Below are 26,444 nucleotides of genomic sequence, written 5' to 3'. Positions count from 1 at the left end.
TAATAAAATTATGGGGTGTTCATTCATGCCTGACCTCCATAGAATGGAAATATGTCACAAAGTTTAACAAGGTTTTTTAATATAGATCCATAGAATATTGTGATAATTGTTTCAGTGTAAACAGGTATGGTATAATAAATTATGGGGTTTATCTATTTTATTTTTACTTTCATATTTTGCTTTGGTTTTGATACCTCCAAATTCGAAGCTATCTCTTTACAACCCTTCCTTTTCATAACCTATCATACTTTCATAAATCAGAGTCCATTTTCTGTAGGTTGTTTTTGAACCCAGTCAACGACGGGTACTTTTGCTAGTGTGTGTGTGTATATATATATATATATATATATAATTTCTAATAGAGAATTGGCTCTGTAATAATAAATATATAATCTACATAAATTAAAATATAAACGAACGCACCCTACTAGTGTTAAATAATTATCGGAGAACCGTTATAAAAAACGTGCAAGTCACGTATGATTATTATTATTTGTAGAATTAGTAAGTAGTGAAGTGAAACTGAAATATCTGAAACGAACCCAGTATAATTGGGTTGTGGCAAAGTACATATTGATGACTGAAACTTCTTTTATACAATGAAAGAAAAATTAAATGGCAATCTGGATTAAATAGTTATGATGTAATGAGTACACTAGAGTTTGTCTTTGCGAGAATATGATTACCTTTTTTTTTACTTGGGAGTAACCACTTATCAAGGCCCAAATGCCATTCGAGGATAAGGGGTTAATGAATGTAAGGTGGTAGTGTAATAATCGTTAATGGTGTAAACTGGGTAGAATTTGATTATTTATGGGAACGGCTCAATAAGAACTTGTTTACATTGGATTTAAAGGCTATCATGTTGTATTCAACTGTGGGGAAAAAGATTGCAGGGAAGAAAAATGGGGATCACCTTAGGAGGTTTCGAAGCCATTTTTGAACTCTATCAAAGTTAGATAGAGCATGCTGAGCAACTCCTGCCCATATATGGCAACAGTACTCCGTTTTAGGATGTACCTGGCTCTTATACAGATAGAGAAATGCATCGGCAGTGAAATACCTACTGGAGCAGTAGTGATCCAGCAATCTTGGCAACAGATTTGATGTATGTGTTCCGATGTATTTATGGCTGATAGAATATTTATACTTTCAAGTATCAACATAAAATTTGTTGTATATTTAGAATTACGCTTGTTAAAAAAAAAAAACACACACACACAGAAAAATCTTTATCGTCACAGAACGAGCATGTCATATTCTAAAAATCATGTGAGTTTGGCTAGTAACTTATCTATTTAGCTAGTAAACGAAAATATTTAGTTGTCAAAGCTTCAACTCAAGATAAGTTTGCTCGTAGAACCCTGAATGCGCCTCTGGTATGTAAAAGAATTCCATTTTAAGTTTAAAATGTGATTTTGTGGCTGGTTGATGTATTCCACTCTGTAATAAAGACAATTTTATATTCTGACGTCTGTCATTGAATACTCTCTGACTGCTTACTGTTTATGCTTGCTGATTTGGCATTTATAGATACTTGACTTCCCTCATTCTCATGCTAATTTCTCATAGTCTGGAGTTTGAATAGTAGCTTATAAAATCAAGGTTGACTTTGTGCCTGAGTTTGAATCTCCTATTGGCAATAGTATTATCATCTCCTACACTGAAGAGAATGTTAAGGTTATGCTCTCCATGATATAAGTGTCATTTGAATTCTAAAGTGAAAGACGTAAGTTATACATTTATAAGCCAAATTGCAACGCAAAGATTTTGTAAAATAAACAAATAATTGTTTAAAATCTATATTTCAACATGACACATCTTCCTCAGAATTCACTGGTGCTACCAGATCAGGCTACCTATTGGCTTCCTGAGACGAAATGCACCTACATCGATTTCTGTTTTTGTTTTCTATTCTCTTTTGTAAAACTTAATTATGTTCTACAAAAACAAAATAAAAACAACAGCCCCCTCCCCTTCCCCCCTCCTTTTTTCCTTCCCTACTTCCCGGTTGACCCTGTCGGCAGGGCACTAGAATACGCCGACTGCCCCCCTGCAGAGGGTGAAAGTCCCTCAACGGGGCTACCTGTTGGCCGTGGGTGGCAACCCGTGATGCCTAGGAAAAGGATCCTGGTGGCTGAGCAACCGATGCCTAGGGAAAATAAAGGTATCTGTAGCAACACTCTACTTTGGCCTTGTACTAGGCTAGACGGGCGGTTGGAGAGGCCCGATCCAATCAATCGGCTAGTCATGTCAAGCCCTAACACTTACACTGAAAACGTCAATTATAACATCTAAAAAAAAAAAAAAAAAAAAAAAAAAAACTTAATCCAAAGATAATACATTTCATTACTACAAACATAGTCAAACCAGTTAAGTGTTAGAAGGCGATGGCAAGGGCCAATCAATTGATGAGACAAAAACCACACAACTGCTCCCTAACTAACGTTTCTATCAAACTGGGAAAGAAGAAACTAAAGGAGGAAACAGGAAATGATGGAACAAACTCAATCAGTTGAGTATATCTCTTTTGTATCCCTGGGATGAAAGGGCGAATGGGTTTCCCCCCTAACATCTCCCAATTTCGGGCTCCGAGGAGGGTGGGGAGCAAGAGAGATGAAAATCTAAACAAAGTTCTATGGATATAATAAACCCAAACAAAAAACCCAGAAATCAAAAAAATACTACAAAATCGAAAAGAACCCACTCTGACGTAACCAGCTCAGACAGTGAACAAGAATATAACTATGAAATAATTGATAAAGAAAAATATCCAAGATTCATAGTAATCGAAACCTTAGAAGGAAAAAAGATCAGCGATCTATCTCCATTCTTAATTGAAAAAATTCTGTCTCAAAACAGCAACCCAAAAACAGCAAAAAAAATGAAAAATGGCAATCTACTTGTCACCGTCGACAACTATAAAGATGCAAAAAACATCTTAGAGATGGAGAAATTCCATATCTATAAATGCAAAAGTTATGCTCATGAAAGACTAAACACATCAAAAGGTGTTATAAAAAGCCATGAATTAACCTTGGCTACAGCAGAAGAAACAGAAAATGCCCTAAGAAAACAGGGAGTAATCGATCACGTCCGAATAAACATAAAAAGGAATGGTCAAACCATACCTACAAAAACCTACATACTAACTTTCAATACACCAAAAATTCCCAAAGAAATAAAAATCGGATACACAATAGAAAAAGTAGAACAATATATACCAGCCCCTCTGAGATGTTATAAGTGTCATAAATACGGACATAGCAGAGAAGCATGCAAAGGACAGAAAGTATGTGGAAAATGTGGCTTAAAAGAACCTAACCATAATGAAAGTGAATGCCCAAACGAAACGAAATGCCCAAATTGCCAAGAAAAACACCCAGCATACTCTAAAATATGCAAAATCTACACAAAAGAAAAAGAAATAGCCGAAATAAAATACAAACAAAATGTGCCCTTTCCTGAAGCAAGGAAAATAGCAAGCTCTTGAGAAAAAATAAACACTTACGCAGATATTACAAAAACTTCAAACCAAACAAATCAAACCCAAAACCAAGACCTACTTAAACTAATCTCCGAACTCAAAAATCTAATTGAAACTTTAAAAACTAACCAAAACGAAAACAAGAAACAAATACCAGTATCTTCGAAAACTCAGCCAAATGATCTAAAACAAGCCCCAAAGAGCAAAAAAGAACCCGAACAGCAAAAACCACAAACAAACCGTGAAAGATCCAAATCACGTACAAGGACAAAAGCAGAAGATAAAAACACAATATCTGGAAAGATGGAAACAGAACGGGAAAACGCAAATCCTCTTTCCAAAAACCAAAGCAAACAAAAAACAGAGACAATATTAATCGAAAATGAAAACAAATTTGAATTGATTGAAATCGAGAGTCAGAGGAAAAAATCTAGCTCAAAAAACAGAACTGACAAGGAAGAGAAAATGGAGACTGAGGAACCAAGCAGTTCAAGTAAACACAAAACAAAAACCACTCAAAACACAACAAATCAATAGAATAATAGATATAAAAACCTAAACAAAAACCAAACAGAAAAAAAAAAGGAAAAAAATTAATAAATAAACGAACTTACTTATGGAAATGAATAAAAACATCATACAGTGGAATTGCAGAGGCATAAAACCAAACTACGAAGAAATCAAACATATAATAGCACAACATGACCCCAGCATAATCGGCCTACAGGAAACTCTTCTAAAAGAAACAGACACCATCAACTTCAAAGGATACCACATCTACAATCAAACAAACAGATCACAAGCAGATAACCGACCCACAGGATGCACTTCAATTATAATAAAAAAACAGATACCACATATAAAATTACAACTCCAAACAAACCTACAAACAATAGCAATTAAAGTTACACTTCACCGACCAATAACTATTTGTTCAATATACATTCCACCTAAACATAAACTAAACAAAACCGAAATTGAAGATCTCATAACACAACTCCCCATACCTTTTATACTAATGGGGGACTTCAACGCCCATAACAAAATGTGGGGAAGTGAGAATATTAACCAAAATGGGAAAATCATTGAATCATTACTGGAATCACCCGAAGTAACTATATTTAACGACAAAACACACACATACCTTCACCCAGGCACAGGAACGCTATCAGCTATCGACCTAACACTATGCTCCCCCACAATATTTATGGACTTCCAATGGGAGGTACATAACGACCAGTGCGGCAGCGATCACTTCCCAATTTTTCTCAAAACCCAAGAACCTACAACAGAAGAATCAAAACCAAAATGGCAAATTTATAAAGCTAACTGGACTGAATTTAGCAAACTTTGCACAAATCTGATTAATCAAGAAATAGTTAACAAACCAGATCCTATGTTAGCTTTCACCAATACACTAAACGAAATAGCAATCAAGACAATCCCAAAATCTTCCACCAAACCACACCCAAAATCAACGCCATGGTTCACAATAGAATGTAAGCAAGCAATAACCAACAGGAAAAAAATGCTAAAACACTTCAAACAACATCCTACAAAACCCAACCTTCAAAAATACCTACAAGCACGAGCAAAAGCACGCTATATTATAAAAAAAAAAGCAAAAAAGAAACCTGGCAAAACTACATTTCCAAATTGAACAACAACACGCCATCAAAAAAAACATGGGAAATAATAAGAAAAATAACTGGAAAAAAACTTGGAACACCAATAAATAATATAAGTACACCAAATGGTAGACAAACTATAGACAAAAAAGAAATAGCAAACATAATCGCAAATGAATTCAGCCAAAACTCATCATCCAACCACTACTCCCCCAAATTCCAAAAATACAAAAACAACGCAGAAAAAGAAAAACTCAATTTCACATCCAATAACAAAGAATACTATAACACCTCTTTCACTATAACAGAACTAAAAAATGCAATTCATAAAAGTAAAGATACAGCTACCGGTCCAGACGATATCCACTACCAATTTCTAAAACACATGCAAGACACATCTCTCAACATTCTCTTACAGATAATTAACAAAATATGGTGGGCTAACAATTTTCCAAAACACTGGCTCGACTCCAATATCATCCCAATTCCTAAAGCAGGAAAAGATCACTCCAACCCTACCAATTATCGTCCTATCGCCTTAACAAGCTGTATATGCAAAACAGAAAGGATAGTCAATACAAGACTAATGTGGCATTTAGAAAAATATAACCTCATTTCTACACACCAAAGCGGATTTAGACAAAATCAAGGTACTAATGACCAACTTATTCGGCTAGAAACATATATTCGTAACGGTCTAATAAGAAACCACCACGTGGTCTCAATCTTTTTTGATATCGAAAAGGCGTATGACACCACGTGGAGATATGGAATCTTGAAAGATATTCATAATATGGGAATCAGAGGAAACCTAGCAAAATTTATCCAAGAATTCCTATCCCACAGAACATTTAGAGTATGCTTAGGAAATACAACATCAGATCAACACACACAAGAAACAGGGGTACCACAGGGTAGCGTACTATCTGCCACCCTTTTTCTAATTAAAATCAACGGTATAATCGAAAATGTTAACATGGGGTTCGAAAAAACACTATTTGTTGACGACTTTTCAATAACTTGCTCATCACCAAATATGCCAACTATTGAAAGACAAATGCAACATTGCCTTAACAAAATAGACCTTTGGGTTAACCAAAATGGATTTAAAATGTCCAAAAGCAAAACCACATGTATCCACTTTTGTAGGAAACGAAAATACCACCTTGACCCACAGCTCAAACTAAATGGACAACTAATACCAGTAGTACAACACACCAAATTTCTAGGGATCATTTTAGACAACAAACTAAACTTCAAGGAGCACATTAACAAATTAAAACAAAAATGCTTAAAAGCAATAAATATCTTAAAAATAGTATCAAAACTAGATTGGGGAGCAGATCAAGCTACAATGCTCAAAATATATCGCTCACATATCAGATCCAAACTGGATTATGGTTGTGCCATATACAGCTCTACTTACAAATCCTACAAAAACAAACTACTAACAATACAAAATCAAAGTTTAAGACTCAGCCTGGGAGCCTACCGAACTTCTCCAATGGAAAGCCTTCACGTAGAAGCCCAAGAACTACCCCTACACTTAAGATGGAAAAAACTAGCGTTACAATACGCAACAAAACTACAAACCAACCCCGAAAACCCAACATACAAAACTACCTTCAACTTACAATGTACAAACTCTTATTCAAGGAAACCAAAAAGTATACCCTCCTTTGGACACAGAATTAAAGAAATAATACATCAAATCAATGAAAACCCCGACAATATAATTACTCAGAAAACAAACGACAGACCCCCATGGACATTACACAAACCAGAAACCGACATAACACTTACCACTTACAAGAAAAACATTACAAATAATATAACAAATAGAAGCAACTTTGGAGAACTAAGAGAAAAATATGCAGAATACATAGAAATATACACCGATGGGTCTAAAACTATAAACGGAACAAGCGCAGCATGCACAGATGGACAAAAACAATATCAAATAAGACTGCCCAACGAGGCTTCAATATATACAGCCGAACTGCAGGCCATCAAAATAGCTCTCAAACACATCAAAGACATCAACAAACAAAAAGCCATAATATATACAGACTCGCTATCCTGTATCATGGCCCTTGAAGTAAAATCTAAACACCCTTTTATCACAGAAATTACGCAAGAATACAATGAAATAACCGAAAAAAAACAATAAAAAAATTATAATAGCCTGGATACCAAGTCATGTCGGCATTCCAGGAAATGAAAAAGCAGACAAACTGGCTAAAGAAGCCACAAACCACCAAATGGAAAAAATTAAAATACCACACACAGACCTAAAAAGAAAAATCAACGAATATATAGAAAACATGTGGCAAGAGGAATGGAACAAATGCACTGCAAACAAACTACATGAACATCAACCAATAATTAAAAACGAAAAACAAAAAATTTTTAAAGGAAGAAGAGAAGAAATTGTACTAAACCGAATAAGAATCGGACATACAAAATTAACTCATTCCTACCTAATCAAAGCGGAGGAAACACCAAATTGCACACTCTGCAACCAACAACTAACAATTAAACATCTACTGACAGAATGTAGAAAACACAAACACACTCGGAAGAAATATTTTAAAAGAACAAACATTAGAAAAGTGTTCCAAGAAGTGGAACCCCAACAAATCATAAACTATTTAAAAGAAACAAATATATTCAAACTCCTATAAAGTAAACAAGTAAAATTCAGTTTAGAAAAACAAATCTCTTACAAATAAAACAATTTTTCGGAAAACCTAAAACATCTTGCTTCAAAAGATAAACTTTTTCAAGAAACTTAAAAAATTTTTACAAGAAACTGAAAATCTATTATACCAACAAAACTTTTTTGGCATTAAATGACTCTTAGAGGTTGAAATGCCGTTAAACAAATACACTCACTCACTCCCTCCTCAGAATTCATTATTTTATTTAATTTTTTGCGACCTGTTATCCTCATCTTCATAGTTGTTTTATCACGTTTCGGCCAACTCCTCCTCTGGCCTTTTTCAGGTGATTAACCACGTCTTGCAACTGTATCCCCAGTAATTACTACCTTCCATAGTGGTTGTCTCACCATGTTTTTGTCAACTAATCCTCTAGCCTTCTTGGTAACAATGAAACCGCTATCTTCAAATAATGCTCACCTGAAACCGTAGAGACTCAACGCTTCTATCCACTGTGCTACGACCATAAAAAAAAAAATGAATGAATATACAAATCGTTAATCTTAAAAGGATTCCAATAAAAATAATATATAATTCCTCAGAATTGTTTTTCTTTTCTGCGTCATTATGTTTAGACGAAAACGATCTTATAGTAAAGTGTTTTTCTTCAATGGTCATGTATTTTTTAATGGCTGAGAAAACACGTGGTTGCAAATAGTTTTGCTGTGTGTTATAAGTGTTGATCACAGAGAGCACAACTATTTCACAATATGCGCAACCATGCGTTTTCTCCCGGACATTAAAAAAATATCACCGTTGAAGAAAAAATTTTTACTAGTAAATTCTTTGTTTTAATATCATGGCACGGAAAAGAAAAAACAATTCTGATCACATCGAAATATTGATTTTAAACAAATGTTTATTTTACAAAATCTTTATGCTGTATTTTGGCTTATAAATGTATAATATATGTATTTTTATTTTATAATTATTATTTATTACCATTTATTTATTTATTTATATATATATATATATATATATATATACACACACACACACATGCTAGCATGGGTGCCTGGGTATTTGGGGGGGTGGTTAGCAAAAAAAAAAATGGTAGTAGAAAGGCAGGCTTGAACCCGTACCGTGAAGGAGGAAAAGAACGGGGGGGGGGAACGTGACTTCTTTGCTGTTACGACCACCACCAAACTGGAAGTGACATAGGTTTAAATTAAGGCTAGACAATCGAAAAGAAGGGATGACTTTCGAAAATATCGGTGAAAAAAGCGACCCCCCCCTCCCCGTAGAAAAGTGCTCAGTTGAGGGTGAAGAAATTAATATTTTAACCAATTTTTCGGTATTTATTGTCTGAAGGGTCGAGCTTCAAAACTATTCTGATCTTGTGAAAATTCGTCGCCTCTGTCGAAAGCTTTAGGTAGACATGCAAACATACATACATTTATATATTTGTAGCTCAAATTTTTGACCCAAACCAATTAAAAAGCTTACCTTATCTCTGAATACCCTTTATGTAAAATTTCAAATGTTTAGACCAGAAATTGAGTAATTTGGTAAACTGCAGAGATCAATTTTTTTTTAACTTTGACCCCTATTATGACCCCCTTAACATTTATTGTTTTTGGGCTCAAATCAAGTTAAGTTAGATGGCCGAAAATGGATTACAAAGATTTTCCCAAATCTCACTACTCTGTAGACTGAAAATTGACAGTTATTGTGTAGGGAAATGTGTGTGTGTGTGTGCGCACGCGCAAATGTTTGTCTGTGTGCATGTACATTTCTCTACACAATAACTCACTTTTCGGTGGACAGACTCGAGAGTTAACATAGGGAATATTGAGATTTGGAATAATCTTTGATCGGTTTTCGGACAGAAATTTGGTTAAGGAGTCAAAGTTCAATGATTTGATCTTTGAGGAGTCTACCAAACTCCTCCGCCAATTTTAGGTCTAAACACTTGAAATTGTAGATATAGGTTCTTTGGACATGGATCAAACTTTATAATTTTATTTGAACCCAAAACAAATGTTAAGGGGTCAAAATTGGGGTCAAAGTTAAAAAACAAAAAAACAAAAAAAAACTGTGGTCTCTACCAAATTACTCAGCCAATTTTTTGTCTAAATATTTGAAATTTTACATAAAGTGTATTCAGACATAGGGCAAGCTGTTTAATCAGGTTTTTGGCCAAAACTTTGGCTGCTAAGAGGTCAAAATTCAAACAATTTTACATTTGTGGTCTCTAGTAAACTATTAAGCCAATTTTGGGTCTAAACATTTGAAATTTTACATAAACGGTATTCAGATATGCAGCAAGCTTTTTAATCAGTTCTTGGGCGAATGTTTCGCTGCCAAGAGGTCAAGGTTGAAAGAGTTGACTTTTCCAGACTCTATTAAACTCCTCCGCCGATTTTATGTCTAAACACTTGAAATTTTAGATGTAGGTTACTTGGACATGGGCCAAACATTTTAATTTGATTTGAGTCCAAAACAAATGTTAAGGGGTCAAAATTGGAGTCAAAGTTTAAAAAAAAAAAAAAATTGACCTCTGCGGTCCTTACCAACTTTTCTCTGTGGTAGTTAAGGAAGCCTATCATATCGAAAGGCATTACTGTATACATGCACATTTTTTAATATATACATATGTTCATAAAGTTATGAACAGTATATAGGGCCCAAGCAAAGCCGGGCTGAACTGCTAGTATCTATATCATCATACTAAAATTGATGAGTGTGGAAAAATAAAAATAGAAAAGTCCAATGAAAACATATTGCTTAGAAGGAAGAAAGGAAAAAAAACATACCACTCTCCTCCTTCCGTCTGAAATGAATTCTGAAGTCTTTCACTCTATTCGCCTCCAACTCCATCTTAGACCCAACAAACAACTTTCTCACAAGTTTCCATACTTAGACGGAAGTTACGTTTGATGATCTGAAAATCACCCTTTCTCATGTCCATGATATCATAAGAAAATTTAGACACTTGCAAGTCGTGTGAGCCTGTTCTCATTTCTGCTGTACTAATTTAGAAATGCACAGCTGCGCTATACACTGAACTTTCCAAACTCTACAACAAATGCTTTGCTGAGTCTTACTTCCCTAATAGCTGGAAGTTTACCTCTGTTTTACCAATGTAAAAGAATTCTGGTGAAAAACTGGCCTGCTCAATTATTGCCCTATCGGTCTCCTTCCCCTCTTCACTAAAATCATTAATCAATCAATCACTAGTCCACCACCTCACAAAAGTTAATCATCTTTCTGGCTGACAGTATGGATTTAGGCAATACCGTTCTACTGCAGATATTTTAATTGTCTCTGAATGCATATACCATGCACGGGATAAGGTGGGGGCAGGGTGTTGTATCTCTTGATATCTCCAAAGCCTTTAACAAAGTCTGACATGAAGGGCCCCTACCTGATAACATTGTGTTTGAGATGGATATATTTGCTGATGATACAATGTTCTATAATAGGCATGAGGCAAAAACGGATGTAGACAAATCTAAGGCAATGACTAAATCTTTAGAAAATGGCCGCCAGTCCATATTGGAATGGGGCCGTATATGGATGGTAACATTTAATGATACTATAATTAAGCATTCCTTTTAATGATTACAAGAAGACTTCTCAACCACTAGCCATGACTAATTAAGAGAGCTCTTCTTTCAAATTCCTCGGCTTAACATTCACAGGCAACATGAATTGGAACAAATACATTAACGATATTGCAAAAGTTTCGGGTTCCCTCTAGAAGATTACTCACACCGAAGAGTCTCTTGTATCTCTACAAGGCCATCATTCACCTGTGCATGGAGTATTGTCATATCTGGGATGGTGCATCTACCACTAGTCTCTCCCTCTTGGACAGGGTCTAAAGAGTCTCCAATTTAAGGTCCTACACTGTCAACTAAGTTCCAACCCCTGTCCCATCACTGCAATGTTGCATCCCTGTGCTTTTTTTATAAATATTATAAGAAAATGTGCTCTGATAAACTCCTTACACTTGTACCCTCTCGATATGCATACCCTCAACAAACCCATTAAACAACAAAATCCCCCCCTTCATTGTAAAAGTCCCTAGATGCCAGAAAGTTTTCTACTCTAATAGTTTCTTCCCTCGGATTTCTAGACTTTGGATATTTCCTCCATGTTTCTTGCTTCCCTGACTGTACTGACATGCAAAAGTTTAAATGTAATGTGAACCAACATCTTGCTCATATCTCCTAAACATGGCCCCAAATAGTAGCCCCTTACGTCCAAGTAGCAATATGCCTTGTCTGGGGTGAACATGACAAAAATTTAAAAAAAAATAATTTTTCATAAGATTTTAGTTTTCCTTTCTTTTCTGATTGATACTTTTTTTTTCTTTTCATTTTCTTGCTTTTGAAAAGTTTTCTTCGCCGATTGAGACTAATTTTTATAAATATTAGTGCAAACACTGCCGAAACACACACATACACACACACGTTTATGGGGGAAAATGTTTATTCAAGTATATTTCACCTTTCATTCATACCAATCCTTTAATTTATGAAGCTCGATGTAACTACAGAGCATATACAAAAATAGACTTTTAGCGGATTAAAAACTGTAATAAAAACATTTTGCTCTACAGAACTATTGTATGTATTGTATTTTTTTTTTTTTTTTTTTTTTTTTTTTTTTTTGCTATTTACGATGTGGAAGGGTGTATATTTGTCTATTGTACAATCCAGATTGTTTTTAAAAATACACTTAAATCAGAAATTGTCACTAAATTGCAAACATAAACCCTTTATTCTTTCATAATCTTTCTTTCTAAAATTTATTAAATTTACTTTTTCTTTTTTCTTTCCAGTCTGATATCTGATTCACGTAATGTTCATATTTACTTCCGGCAGCCATGCTTGGATCTGATCAGAATAGTAAACTTAATGAGAATTACTGCAGTAACGTACAACACCAGCAGCCACCAACAAGGTACCCTATGGTGGCTCTCCAACAGAGCACGCTAGAGAACCCAAATAGTACTCCACTTGAAATCGACCCGCTAACAAAAGGACCTCCACTACCCGAGCAGTCACTTATTAAGTCCTTCAATGAACTCTCTTGCCACTGTTCAGCATGTTGCCACTGTCACCATGGTAACATACCCTCTAAAGCTTGCACCTACCACCAGCAATCCCCAAATCTGTGGCGAGCAGGCTCAACAGATGCTGCTGCAGCTGCTGCTGCTGCTCACCATCAAGAACTGAATGAAGTTGGCCAGATAGATGCCGGACATAGTAATGATGGCGGAAGTAGCAGCAGTACTCTGGAAAATTGCCTCCTTATAAGTTCTCACGAATTGGCAACAGAAAAACCTGTGGTTGATGATCAGGACAAAATGGTGGCAGCATTCATTAGCAGCAGCAGCAGCAACAACAGCTGCCTTACCGAGAGCACTGAGTATGGTCCGAGTGCAGCTCAGTCACAGAATCCACATCTTCCACTCTGCATCTACACTCGGGGCAAACTGAACAATTGTGTGACTAAAGAGAAGACAGCCACTGATGTTAAACCATCTTCTAAGCATGGTGTCAGCCCCAAAAAGTTTCGAAAATGCTCAGAGGTAAGCATCTGTTTTTTTTTTTTTTTTTTTTTTTTTTTTTTTTTTTTTTAAGGTAATGTTTAAAGGCCGTGATCGAAAAAGGCAAAATCTTGGAATAGGCATTAAAAATGATTTGATATTGTGTTAAATATTATTTATTATAATATAAATTAACTAGTTTATCTCTATATAAATAAAATGAACTCATTTTTTCCCATCTGATTTTGACATTAATAGGATTAAAAATCAAGATATTTCATGCAAATATAATATGCACAAACGGCAGAACAATATCTGAGGTGTGTTATAGGCTTATTATTTCTCAAATTCCTCGATAATCTTAGATTTCTATACTTTTTCTGCTGAGAAGTCACGGCCAAAATCGGTTAAGATCAATGGAAGTGGTAAAATATTTTCTCTCTAATAAATTCCTCCTCCCCCTGCCACCACTTAACACCGTTTGGGGATCGTTCACAAGGAACAGTTGAGAAGAGAACACCGGTTTGGCTTCGTAGTTCTTTCATGTGAAGTTATTTAAAATCACTAAGCTAAGCTGCAGTGCTCTGTGGCGTAGTGGTTAGCGTGCTGGACAATTCACATTATATTTTCACGTTCGCGCCGACCTACCGTAGTCGGGTTTTTTTTTTTTTTTTTTTTTTTTTTCCTAAACAACTGGAATGGACTTTTCTTGGTGGCCGAACTGTTAACGTTGCAGATGTTTTTTTTTTTTTTTTTTTTTTTTTTTTTTTCACTTTATTTTCCTACTTTTACTCATGACTCCGGGTTTGATCCTTCCTACTTACCTACCATAACATTTTTTAAAACTCCCCCCCCCCGTCCCGGAAATAAAAAAACACTGGCAACTCCGGGTACCCCCGCTAGTTATTAATAAACTTCCATGGAGCAAGAAACCTGTTTAATCAACAAATGTTTTGATAAGGTTGATATTTTTTTGGATAGCACAAAAAATGTTTTTTTGTACAGAAAAAACGATTACACAAAGCAAATGTTTAACATTTCCATAAAAATATTGTGCATTGTATTTTAAATATAGAACTGATCCAAATGATAATTTAATAAGTACTAAGTTTAGAAAGTAATATTGTGCTACATAGTTCAATACAAATAATAGAATCATCTTGTAAGAAGACAATCTTTAATTTACTCTTTCAGTACACCACGGACAATGTTCTTTTTTTTCCCCTCCCTATTTCTTTTGAATGTAACCTCCTTTTTTACTTTTTTTTTTTTTTTTTTTTATGTAACATTTTGCTGACTTTCTTCAGTGAAGAACTGCTGCACGTCAAAATTATGAGTTCCTTTCTCATGTCATTAGAACAATGATCATATATTAATGATATTCGAAAAACTATGCTATATCAAAGTGAGGTCACTCATATTCTTGTCCAGAGTTGCCAGATTGGCCTTTTTAAAGCCAAATTTCATGAATATGGCCTTTTTTAAGCAGTTTGGCCTTCAAACATTGCATTTGGCCGTTTTCAGAGGTAACGTACAGACTAAGGACAGAACAAGCAGAATATTACAAAGATTATTACATGAGGAATCATTTTGAGTTAAAATTAGTTTCATCTTTAAATAAACATGACATCAGGTCAAATTCGGTCACGGTTTTGTTGAAAAGGAAGACTCTTTGTTGCCACAGTAGATGCAGTCCTTCTCCATGATGTTGAGGTACGGACTCTTACAAATGCGCCGAAGAAGAGACTGGATGGTTGTTACACACGGATGCTCAGGATGGCTCTCAATACATCATGGAGGAGTCATGCAGCAAACCAACAGCTTTATCACTGAAAGTACAGCAGAGAAGGATGAGAGTAGCCGGTCATGGCATGAGACACAGCAAAAAGGAAGCTAGCATGCTGGTTCTCTGGATACCAAACCGTGGTAGAAGAATAATGACCTACATTGACAACCTGCTACAGGACATAGGATTGGAAAGTGTTCGGGACCTGCAAACTGTCATGCGAGATCGAGAGAACTGGAGAAGTCGTGTAGATTCAGTGGTGAAGCATCCTGAAAGACGACAAAGATGAGACAAGATTGTTTTTTAGCTTATTTTACAGAATGTTGATACATTTAAAGCATGCTTTTCTTAATTTAAAATGCATAATATTAAATGGATTTTAAATAGAAATGATTCTTCATTTATTAATATTTAACAAAAACAATATAAAACTGTTAATGCCTATACACAATTTCTTTTCGCGTTCTTCTCTCATGACTTAAAAATGAAATAATCAGTCATTTTTTTTTTAATCTATTTTTAAAAAATTATTTTAAAACTAAATTTGTATGTACACACGTGTGTGTGTATATATATATACATATATATATATATATATATATATATATATACATATATATATATATATATAATACTCAGTCTGTTTTCATTTTTTTTTTTTTTTTTTTTAAGTACATCTCAGAAATGCAAGAATGGCACAAAGCAGGTGCAATTATTACACTTTTTTTTTCTGGACAGTTATATATATAGCCAGTAAAAATAGCTGCTAAGGGATCCAATTTAAAAAAACTGGAACTTGGAAGATGTAAGCCAACTTAAAGTGCGCTTGTACATGTGCAAATATACAGTCAGTTCATTTTTTAACTATTTCTTATCCGTCTGACGATGGCTCTAATGTTAATGACCAAGGTTGTTGGTGTGCTAAATATTTCGGTTTTGATTCGAGCTGATGGTACCAAAGTTTTTTTTTAACATTTGGCACTATATATTGGGTACAATATAATAATCAATAGAGAATTGGCTCTATAATAATACATACAAAATCTGCGTAACTTAAAATATAATTTTAAGCGTGTTTTATGACTGGGCAACACTGGGTGCCCTGCTAGTACTAAATAATAAATCCCAACATATAAATCTGATGCCATAACCAGAAACCATAAGTTTCAGTCTGAGATTGTATCAAAGATATTTAGATTTTCTTATAGATAGGACTTAAAAATATTATAATCTTATAGCTTTGATGTGATGTCATGAATTTATAATTTATGTTGTCTCAAATTTATGCAGATTTCATACCTATTATTATAGAGCCAATTAATTTAAACATTAACCAAACTGGACAAAGTTGAGAATAAAGGCCCTGACCAGCTTAACTTAGAAAAGGGCAGATTTCGGTTGACACCAGTTTAACCTTCATCTTGGCACGTTCAATGTGCGAGTAGGCAGGCAGGCTTTGTACCGCGAAGGCGGAAAAGAACGTGAAAAAAAAAAATGACATCTGTTCTGTTGCGTTCCTCGCCAAACCGGAGGTGGCAAAGGTTTAAATTAAGGCTAGTCTATCAAAACGAGGGGATGACTTTCGAAAATATTGGCATAAAAAGCTACCCCTCCCTGTAGAAAAGTGTCCAGTTGAGGGTGAAGGAATTAATGTTTTTATGCAATTTTTTGATATTTGTCGTTCAAAGGATCAAGCTTCAAAACGATACTGATCTCGTGAGAATCTGTCGCCTCTGTTGAAAGTTTTAGGTATACATACATACATACATACATACATGGATACATTTAAACAGACAGGTGAGATTTATATTATAGATGGTGGAGAGTCAATATAACTGTTTCAGAATTTGGACCAATGGCACAAAGTGACTTTTTTCTGGGGATTGAAAGTTTAATATTAATTACTAGGGCAACAGGATATTCTTATCATTGCTTAGACTCTCAAGTATATATGACACAGTTAATCAACGGAGAACCACATCACTCTATATAAAAGCATATAAGATATCAACGGATACACACTCGAGAGTCAAAATAATGAAAAGAATATGTTGTTGCCTTAACCCTATTTATTACAGGTAATAAGTAAGAATAATATAATTGATATTTCTAACCAGTCATGACTGGTAGAACAAGAATAATCTACCCCCACTTTTTAAATAAAGGGTGTGGTTAGAAATTCCATATGGATTCCATAATTCAATAGAAAGATCCTCAATTTCGAAACCGTGTATCTGCTGGAGATTGCATAATTTAAAATATTGTAAAAATAACAGCTAAGATGATAACTAGGGCTATGACAACAGCATATTCTTTGCATTGTTTTGACTCTCGAGTATATATCCGACACAGACATAATCAACCGAGAACCACATCACTCTATATAAAAGCATATAAGATATCAACGGATCCTCACTTGAGAGTCAAAACAATGAAAAGAATATGCTGTTGTCCTAGCCCTAATGATAACACTAGTCCAAATAATCTACAATATAAAGAGTTATGTTTGCATACCCTGCTAGTACTAGATATAATAATGTATTGTTATACAGAGAAGATAAATTTTTTAAATGTCAGCTTGAGCAGACGAGTTGTTTTCATTGAATTTTTTATTTATTTTTTTTAAATTAGAGAATCGGTTGTAAGAATATTTTGCAGAGAGTTGTTAACCATCCTGAAAAAAAAAGAATGCACGGAAATAAATAGAATTATACAAAATCTAGGAGATTCTGAAAACTTTTTAATTTTTTTTTTTTTTTTAAATCACCTATTTCATCCAATATAATTGTTTATTTTGATTTTCTTGTATTTAGGAAATGGGGAAATGGTTTTCTGAATTTAATGATGAACAAAGAAACATATTTCTGAAAGGATTATTGGTAAGTGCAATTTTTAAAATGGTGTTTGTAAAGTCAAAATGGTGATCACATATGAGAACATAAGGTGTTGAGTGTATTAGTTTTGATGGCTCTTTTGTGCTTATAAATTCTCTTTTCCAGACTGTTTAAGTTTCTCTGGTATAAACCTTATCACAAACTAGACCAGGAATGGAATATATGCCAGCTTTGACTGTAGATATAATCTTGAATTTAATAGATTTTCAGACAATATACATTATAGTAGATGGAGTTATTTTGGCTATACTAATACCTAGTTTTGTGTAAATGGGGTTATTAATGGTGTTAGTAGGTGAAGCTAAATGTCTATTAAAGCGCTAATTTATGAATTTTGTTTGGTTTTAGTGAATTTGGAGTTTTTCTTTTTGTAGTTTTGTATAAAATATGTAGGGTATTGTAAAGTTTTGAAGGGGGATGTTCAATGTTTTGAAATTCTTCGTTTTTATATTTGTTGTTGCATATCTTCAGTGCTCAGCGATGGAATCCAATAATGATGTCAGTTTTTATTTTATTATAGTTTGAATCAAAATGTACATGATCTATCTTGGTTTATGGTGGATCTTATAACTAAATTTATTGTTGCTGTTTGAGTAGAACGTTGAAAGGTATGAACTTGAAAAAAAAATTTTTTTTTTTTTTTAAATAAATTTGATGGTAGGTTCTATTTATTTTTAATCTTTCAGTAATGCTTTCTATTTTAGTAGGTTTGGGGAGGATCGTCTGTATATCTATAGTATGATATATTTTTTGATAGTCCTTGCTTGAAGAATTCAGTTCCAAGAATTTAAAAAAATAATCAGGATAAGGGATTCTTCATGTGTCAACCAAATTTCTGCTTACAATAAAAATTATTGAATAGAAGACATGTTTATCTTCTCTTTACATAGATTTAAACTTATACCCTGATTATTAGACATATTCACCCAAAGTACAGATCTTTTAGCTTTTCTCATTTGAAAATACTTGCACAACATTGATTCATTGAGTGAAACATTGATTTATTATTTTTAGGTCTTTTGCTCTTCCATTTTAACTTGTGTGTGTGCGTAATATATATATATATATATATATATATATATATATATAAGAAAGTTAGATTTTATCGAAGAGTCTGACGTTAATGAAGTTTAACCCCTTATGACCTGGTTGAACTAATTCGTTCAGTCATAAATAAATGAATATAACTGCATTAAATAAAGTGGGAATTTATTCAAACACACTTTGTATATATTAGTTCAGTATCTAGGTAGATGCCAGATACCTCCAGATTGCAATTGCCTTACATTCAGTATGCCACCATCTTTTTCAGAGAGTGGAGGATTTTGTTTGTTGTCTCATAAACACTTTTTTCACACACTATGGATGATCAAATTTATGAAATGCAAAAATTCTCAGTGGTAGTTTAACTATTGAACTTCATAATTTTTCCAGTTTGAAGACATAGTATCACTACTCTTTAAACTTACTAAAATGAACAAATATTTTTTTAATCGCCTACATCATAATTCAGGTCATAAAGGGTTAAGATATATATTATGCCAGTAGTTTTTTTTGTTTTTTTTCTGAATGCCAAGAGGGAATAAATTCACTCATAAATTTTATTCATTTATTTATTGTTTTTAGGCCTTGATTTTCATTATATTACATTTATGTTGGATAGCAAAAGATATATTCTTCATGTCACTAAACAACTCATCAGAGGTGAATAGATTTCCTCAAAAATTGCAGGTACAGAAAAACAAAGTTGAAGATATGGAATGAAAAAAGGGGGAAAACATTTGAAAAGAAAGGAGATATGTAAAATCTGTAAAAACTGAAATTTAAAACTTGCTAACATTCGTTGACTCCCCCCTATCCTCCCAAATAAACTTCCAAAATGATGTGGGTAATATTTCATGTCGCCATATTGGAGTTCAGGAAAAAATTTAGCACATTTTCCAGATTTTGTATTTAAAATTGAAACCAAAAAAAACGAAAACATTTTATATATTATAATGATAATGATCTCACCTCTAGAATCCATTGATGGTTGATGTGTTATAAAACAAACCAGACGGACAGTAACAAAAGTTAAGGAAGGGTTGTTTTTTTTTTTTTTTTTTTTTTTTTTTTTTTAAGTGGGTACCATACAGACTTGTGATTTGGGGGGGGGGGGAGGTCACTCTGATCCAAGATTAATGGTAGGACACATCTAAGAGGAGGAATTTTTCAAAGGTGGGTTTGTCGCTTGAACCTAGATTTAGTGATAGGATAACATTTTTTTTATTTTTCCATATTAACTTTTCAGATTGAAAATATGTCAAAAAAAATTTGGAATGCTAACTGCTCTAAAAGGCAAGAAGACTATGAAATGGGGAATCATTTTGTTAAATTTATATGCAAAACTGATTCCTTTTACTCTAAATTAAATTTTTTTTTTTTTTTTTTCACAAAGTTGTTTTTAGGGTATTCACACTTAATTGCTTGAAAAATGCAGAATCCTATTTAGCCTTTTAAATCGGTTATTAGAAAGTTCATTTTTACTACAGTTAAAGTTCAAAAGTTGAATACATTTGAAAATCGCTATTTTATAAAAAGAACCACAAGCTACATTAATTTTAAGCAAATTTTTTTTTTTTTTTAATAAACCTGTAAACTACATTTTCAGAACTCTCAATTTTTATGAGCAGCCGTTGCTGCTACTGGCTAATAGCATTATAATTATAAGCAATAATAGTATCGGACAGTCAAAATGTTTATCACTGAAAGGGGAACAATTTTTGGATAGGGTGATTAAAAATTGCTTCTACAAAAAGAAAATGTAGAAATCTAATTTTAATATATAAAAAAGAATTAAAAAATATTAATTTACTTACTAGTTGGAGTATGAATAATATAAAAAAAATGTTCAATACTCATTATGTTAATGTCTTTCATTTCAGCTTACAGTTAATGTTGGGTTATCAGGAAAGAATATGGACCATTTCAGGGCCTTTTCTCATCTAGACTTGTATATAATCATGTTTATTGGCTGTTTTTATTTGTGGGGTATTTCATTTTAGCCTCCAGATAATGTTGAGTCCTCATGTATCATTGTGAGAAAATGATTAATTTGTTTATTTGTTATGGTTTGCATATTATAAGCATTTGTCAATAGAAACCAAATGAGGTCCTTTTTAATATTGTTGTAATATATAATTATATTTTTTTATCTATATTTTTCCTCAAACAGAAAGGTTGTGAACTGCCTCAGTTGCATTTACTATCTGTGAAAATGGAGGCAAATTTACATCGAGGATGTCCTCCAAACTGTCAAGATATTCTCACCTGGTTACCAACAAATTTAGCAACCAAAATCATGTCTTTCTTAGATCCAGGTAAGTAAACTCTTGTTATTTATGTAAACAATCACTCTCCTAGTCCTACTTTATACTAATTGAATAAGATGCTTATAATTAAAATCTCTCGAAACCTTTCTACTCCTTTTTCAATCTTGTCCATTCTATTTGGAGCTGTATTAATCATTTTCATTGACTTTAAAAATAAAGGAAATAAATAAACCTATTAACTGGTCCATGCATTTTCTTTTGATAATTTTATTCTTTGTAAATTTTGTCACAATTTACTTTTTGGCCCTCAACAAAGGAGGGATTAGATCTAGTAATTCACTCGTCCCTCCCCTCCACACACACACACTTTTCTCAATAACTACTCCTTCCCAAATTAGTCATCTGTTCACTTGTTTGTATATGTCTCAATAACCACACTTTGAACATTTTGAAATTTTGCACAAACATTAGTCATGGTGAAAGTAAATTTTTTGCCAGAACAGATTTATTCACTTGTAAACAGGGGACCTTACATGCTTGGCTTTTTTTTTCTTTTTTCATCACTTTCTAAATGTTTTCTTCATTTTATATTTATACCTTGATTTACTTTTCTAATTTGCTTATGGAGTTTTTAAGATCCTCCATTCTATAATAAAGACCTGTGTATATTTGTGTATGTATGTAACATGTGTATATTTAAGCAGCATTCCTTCATTTAAGCATGTTTCATTACATGACATAGGCAATTCCTGTTTACATATTTTGGTTTTGATCCTTTCTAATTTTCTTAGTTTTCTTGTTTCTGGTAACAACTGGCTGATGTAATTGCCATAGTTGCTTTTACCTGAGTACTTTCAGATCCACGCAAATCTATCTTCAAGAATAGTTAACAGTGAATGTGCTAGGGTATCTACAGAGGTGTTTTTTTTCTCCTTACAGTGAATCACTTTAACAATATTGATAGGTTTTATATTACTTTTAAAAGACATCTAAGAATACTATCACTGTTTATTGAAATTTATTTTGTTAGTATTTATTTTTGCTTGAATTAGTTTTTAGTATATGAAGTTTTGCTTGTTAGTGGTATGTTCATAAATGCAGTGTCTAAGTTTTCAAAATTTGGAGTGGGAACAATGTTGGTTGGTTAGGTGTTTAACAATTGCACTGTTGTCAGAAAGATGCATGATTAACTTCCTTGACAAAGTTGTGGTAGTCAAACCTATGTATGTTTTTTTTTTTTTTTTTTTTTTTTTCTTCACTGTCAGAGACACGGTCTCCCAATGTGCATTCAAGTTCATATACTAGTTTTGTCCTATCCATAACTTTAATCAGGGAGGAAAAATTATTAGTAATAATATGGTTAGAATCAAAATATGTAGTCAAGAATTGTCTATATTATTTAATGGATCATTTTTGTATTATACTAGTCTGGATGCTGGCGTTGCCTGGGTCTTTGTAAGTTTGTGTTAAGCAAAAAAAAAAAAAGTAGTAGGCAGGCAGGCAGGCTCGAACCCATACTGCGAAGGAGGAAAAGAATGTGAAAACCCCCCCCCCAAAAAAAAACAAAAAATGAAATTAAAGATGGCTTTACTGCCCACAAGTGGAGTCCAAATAAACCCACCAAAATCATCATGAAAGGTGTGTAATAGAGTGGTTTATTGCATGCACGTAAATGCCATTAATTTTTAGTGCATGCTGAAATTTAGAATCTTAAAGAGGTTTATTTCGAATACAGAAAGGGAGTAAATGTGTGTTTGTCATATGATGTGATTCTGAATAATACTTTGCATTCGATGCTTTTGTTGAGGAGTATTTGAGAGAGGAGAATATATTTCTAGATGTAGGAACAAAATGATTACCAAAGCCCCCCCCCCCCAATTCCTCATGTTAGGAATGGGTTTTTAAGTAATATTATTTGGAAACCCATACTTTACTTAAAACCCCATTCTTAACATGAGGAAGAAGAGTTCTGTTAACTAATCTGTTCCGACACAAATACTTTATGTACATTGTTTTGACTCTTACGAATGCAGTAAGCTTAATTAGTCACTCCATGGTTATTGTTGATTTTTTTTTTTTTTTTTTTTTTTTAGATAGATTATGATTAAAAATTAGTACAAACATGATTTTGTACAGCATGCAGTGTTCATGTCAGGCAAGAAGAATAAAGAAAGAAAAACAATGGCCAATGTGTTTACTTATAGGCTGGCGATCTCATGAAGTAACGAGACTTCAGGGCATATAATATGTATATGATGAAAGGCAGACAGTTTCAATAAAAAGCCTGTTGATCAGAAAGGAGCATTCCTTTTGGCAGAAGTGAGTTTTGTTAGATGTGTATTGAATTTTGAGACCAGGAATTGTTGGAAGAATTAATTGAATTTTGATTCCAAGAATTATGAGACAAGTAGTTAACATAAATTATTAGGAGACTGCAGAATATTTTACAACAGATCATCTGAATTAAAGAGGATTCGTTAACCTTGAAATATGTACACTCCAAGTGTTTAGTTTTTATATATTTTCATTACTTTTTAACATTTTAATTTTTTTCCATAGATTAAAACTATCAAGAAGAAGAAAGCGTATCATTTTGGTTTATCATTGCTTATCTTGGATTACATAAATTGTTCTAAAAATGGTGAATGGTTTTATTTTTTGTTTTAACTAGTTAAATTTTGAAATTTTATGTTTTTTTATAAAAAAAAAAAAGTACTCTAAAAATTAAGTAAAAAAAAAAAAAAGTTCAAATAAGATAATTCTGAACATTTAATAAAACCCATTCATGTTTAGTGTAATTATTCTATTAAATTTTTTTTTTTTTTTTTACAAAATATTTTTGATTTAAATTCCTAAAATGTCATTGTTCTTGTTTCTTTAGTCAGTTTATGCCAAGCTTCCCAAGTGTGCAAAATTTGGCGACAAGTTAGTGATGATCCTTGTTTTTGGCGACGATTTTGCTGTCAACCAAAATGGCGTTTATCTAAAGCTGCAGAACACAAGCAAGTCATCTATCACATGTCTCCAGAAGGTTCCATACAGGTAAATATCCATTATGTGACCTTTCAGAAGGTTCCATGTAAATATTTATCTTAAATATTAATGAATATATGTAAAGTAAATTGGTAAAAAAATTCCTTTAAAAAATGTTTCCTCTGTTTCTCCCAAAACAATCTTGATATTCAACTGAGATAACTTTTTCCCTCCAAAACAATATCAGAAATAATAAAAATGTAATAAAAGCTTACTGTTCAGTAGAAAAGTCTACCATTCAAAATGGGATGATTCCTATTTTTTATTTAAAGAATTATTCATCCTGTATTTACCTAACAAGCCTATGTTAAATTAATTTGTTTGGTTTTGACTTCCTTACTTTGTAATCTTTATTATTGTAGAAGCAACAGCAGTTACACTCTATACATGCTTACTTACAGGTTTAAGATATCATATGTAATGCATATAGGTAATAACAATGGTATTTATGTTTTCCTTCTAAAATGATAATCAATTTTAATATCTAACATCTGAAAAAAAAAAAAAATTTACTTTCCAAAATGACCATAAAGGTCTGGCAGTTTTATTAGCTTCAGTTTCTCACGTCTTTGTGTGCGTTTGAATCCTGAAAAGAACAAAAATGTTGCAGCAATTTATTCAGTTTTATTAGTCTTCGCTTACAACACCAGTGAATCGGTTGTATTAATGAAAATTAACACCACTTTTTAAAAAAAAATTTTTATTGTGAATATTTGCAAAGTTGCAGAAATATTTTGCTTTTATCTCCGTGAACTACGATTTTGAAGGATTTAAATGGTAAATGTTGATGCCATTTTTAATTAGTAAATTCATTTTTTTAAAAGTAACTCAATGTAGTAGAAGGAAGTTTAAGAAGCCATAACTATATAATAAACAATGTGTGTGCATCTATGTAATATATATATATATATATATATATATATACTTTTAATGTAAATTTAGTAAAGTTATTTTTTAAAACATTCTCACATTTTCAGAACATATCTGATGAGTTGTTTGGTCAATCTATATACCATTCAATTAAATGCGTGTAAGACAAACCATGAAACCAATAAAATATGAATGTATGTAAATATACATGTATTGGAATTTATTAACTATATATATATATATATATATATATATATATATATATATATATATATATATATATTAGTGTGTGTGTGCAGTATTCTTTCCTTTTTAAGCATGTTTAATTAAATGATATAGACAATTCCTCACTACAGCTCTGATCTTTTCTAATGAGTTTTCTTATTGGCAAGAACTGACTGACTGATGTAACCACCATAATCATTTTTTACCAAAGTATTTTCATATATACAGTGGCGCCAAAAAGACAGTCTGCCCTTGTCATTTTTTCAAAAACCACAAAATTGAGCTAGATTAAATGTAACTGTTTAAACAACCTATACCTCATTTGATCCGTCTTTTATTCCTTTATAATTTTATCTGTTCATATGTGACTTTTATTTGAAGTATCCTAATGTTCACGTCAATTTTATAAAAATTCAAATCGAGAAAGCAAAAAGAAACTGCACAATGAAAAATTGTTATTAAATGTAACTTTAGAACATAACAGGAACACGATGAACTAGTTAATATTTAGTAACATGGCAATTTGACAGCCTGTAATATTTTGGGCATTCCTTGAAGTAGTTCTTCCAGATTTGAAATTTTATCATTGCATAGCTGTTGCTTGATGTAATGCCATACGTTTTTGATGATTGAGTCCTGGAGATTGTGCATGCCAATGCAAACACGGAATATCATGCTCTTCAAGAAACCTCTTCACATTGCCAGCTGTGTGAATGGGAGCATAATCCTGCATGAAGATGGGATTATCATCCAAATTCCATCCAAAGTAGGGTAGAAATGCTCAGTCAGCATATTGATGTACTTGGTCAAATTAATTCGACTTTGCAAGTGACCTATAGGTCCTGAATCATTGGCACTAATAACACTCCACACCAAAATGAACCTTCACCACCTTGCAGTGTTGAAACTATGCACTTAGGAATAAATTCATTCTTTCTTTGACGAACGTATTGCCTACCATCACTGCCTAGCCTATTGATCTTCCTTTCA

At 33.0% G+C, this 26,444-nt stretch overlaps 1 protein-coding gene across 2 annotated transcripts in view; it reads left to right on the top strand.

Annotated features, from left to right (window-relative positions):
- LOC145243402 (uncharacterized) overlaps positions 1-26,444 on the top strand; it is a 116,048-nt gene that overhangs the window by 42,842 nt on the left and 46,762 nt on the right. For both annotated transcript variants that reach the window (XM_080106252.1, XM_080106253.1), the window contains exons 2-5: positions 12,625-13,377; positions 17,935-18,000; positions 21,230-21,374; positions 24,208-24,368. In XM_080106252.1, the coding sequence (XP_079962378.1) occupies positions 12,670-13,377; positions 17,935-18,000; positions 21,230-21,374; positions 24,208-24,368 (1,080 nt within the window). In that variant the 5' untranslated portion in view covers positions 12,625-12,669. The remainder of the gene's footprint in view (positions 1-12,624; positions 13,378-17,934; positions 18,001-21,229; positions 21,375-24,207; positions 24,369-26,444) is intronic.

The sequence above is a fragment of the Euprymna scolopes genome, chromosome 22 (assembly GCF_053919585.1).
Source record: "Euprymna scolopes isolate OS-2025 chromosome 22, ASM5391958v1, whole genome shotgun sequence".
Classification (NCBI taxonomy): domain Eukaryota; kingdom Metazoa; phylum Mollusca; class Cephalopoda; order Sepiida; family Sepiolidae; genus Euprymna; species Euprymna scolopes.
This window is presented reverse-complemented; position numbering and strand designations above follow the sequence as displayed.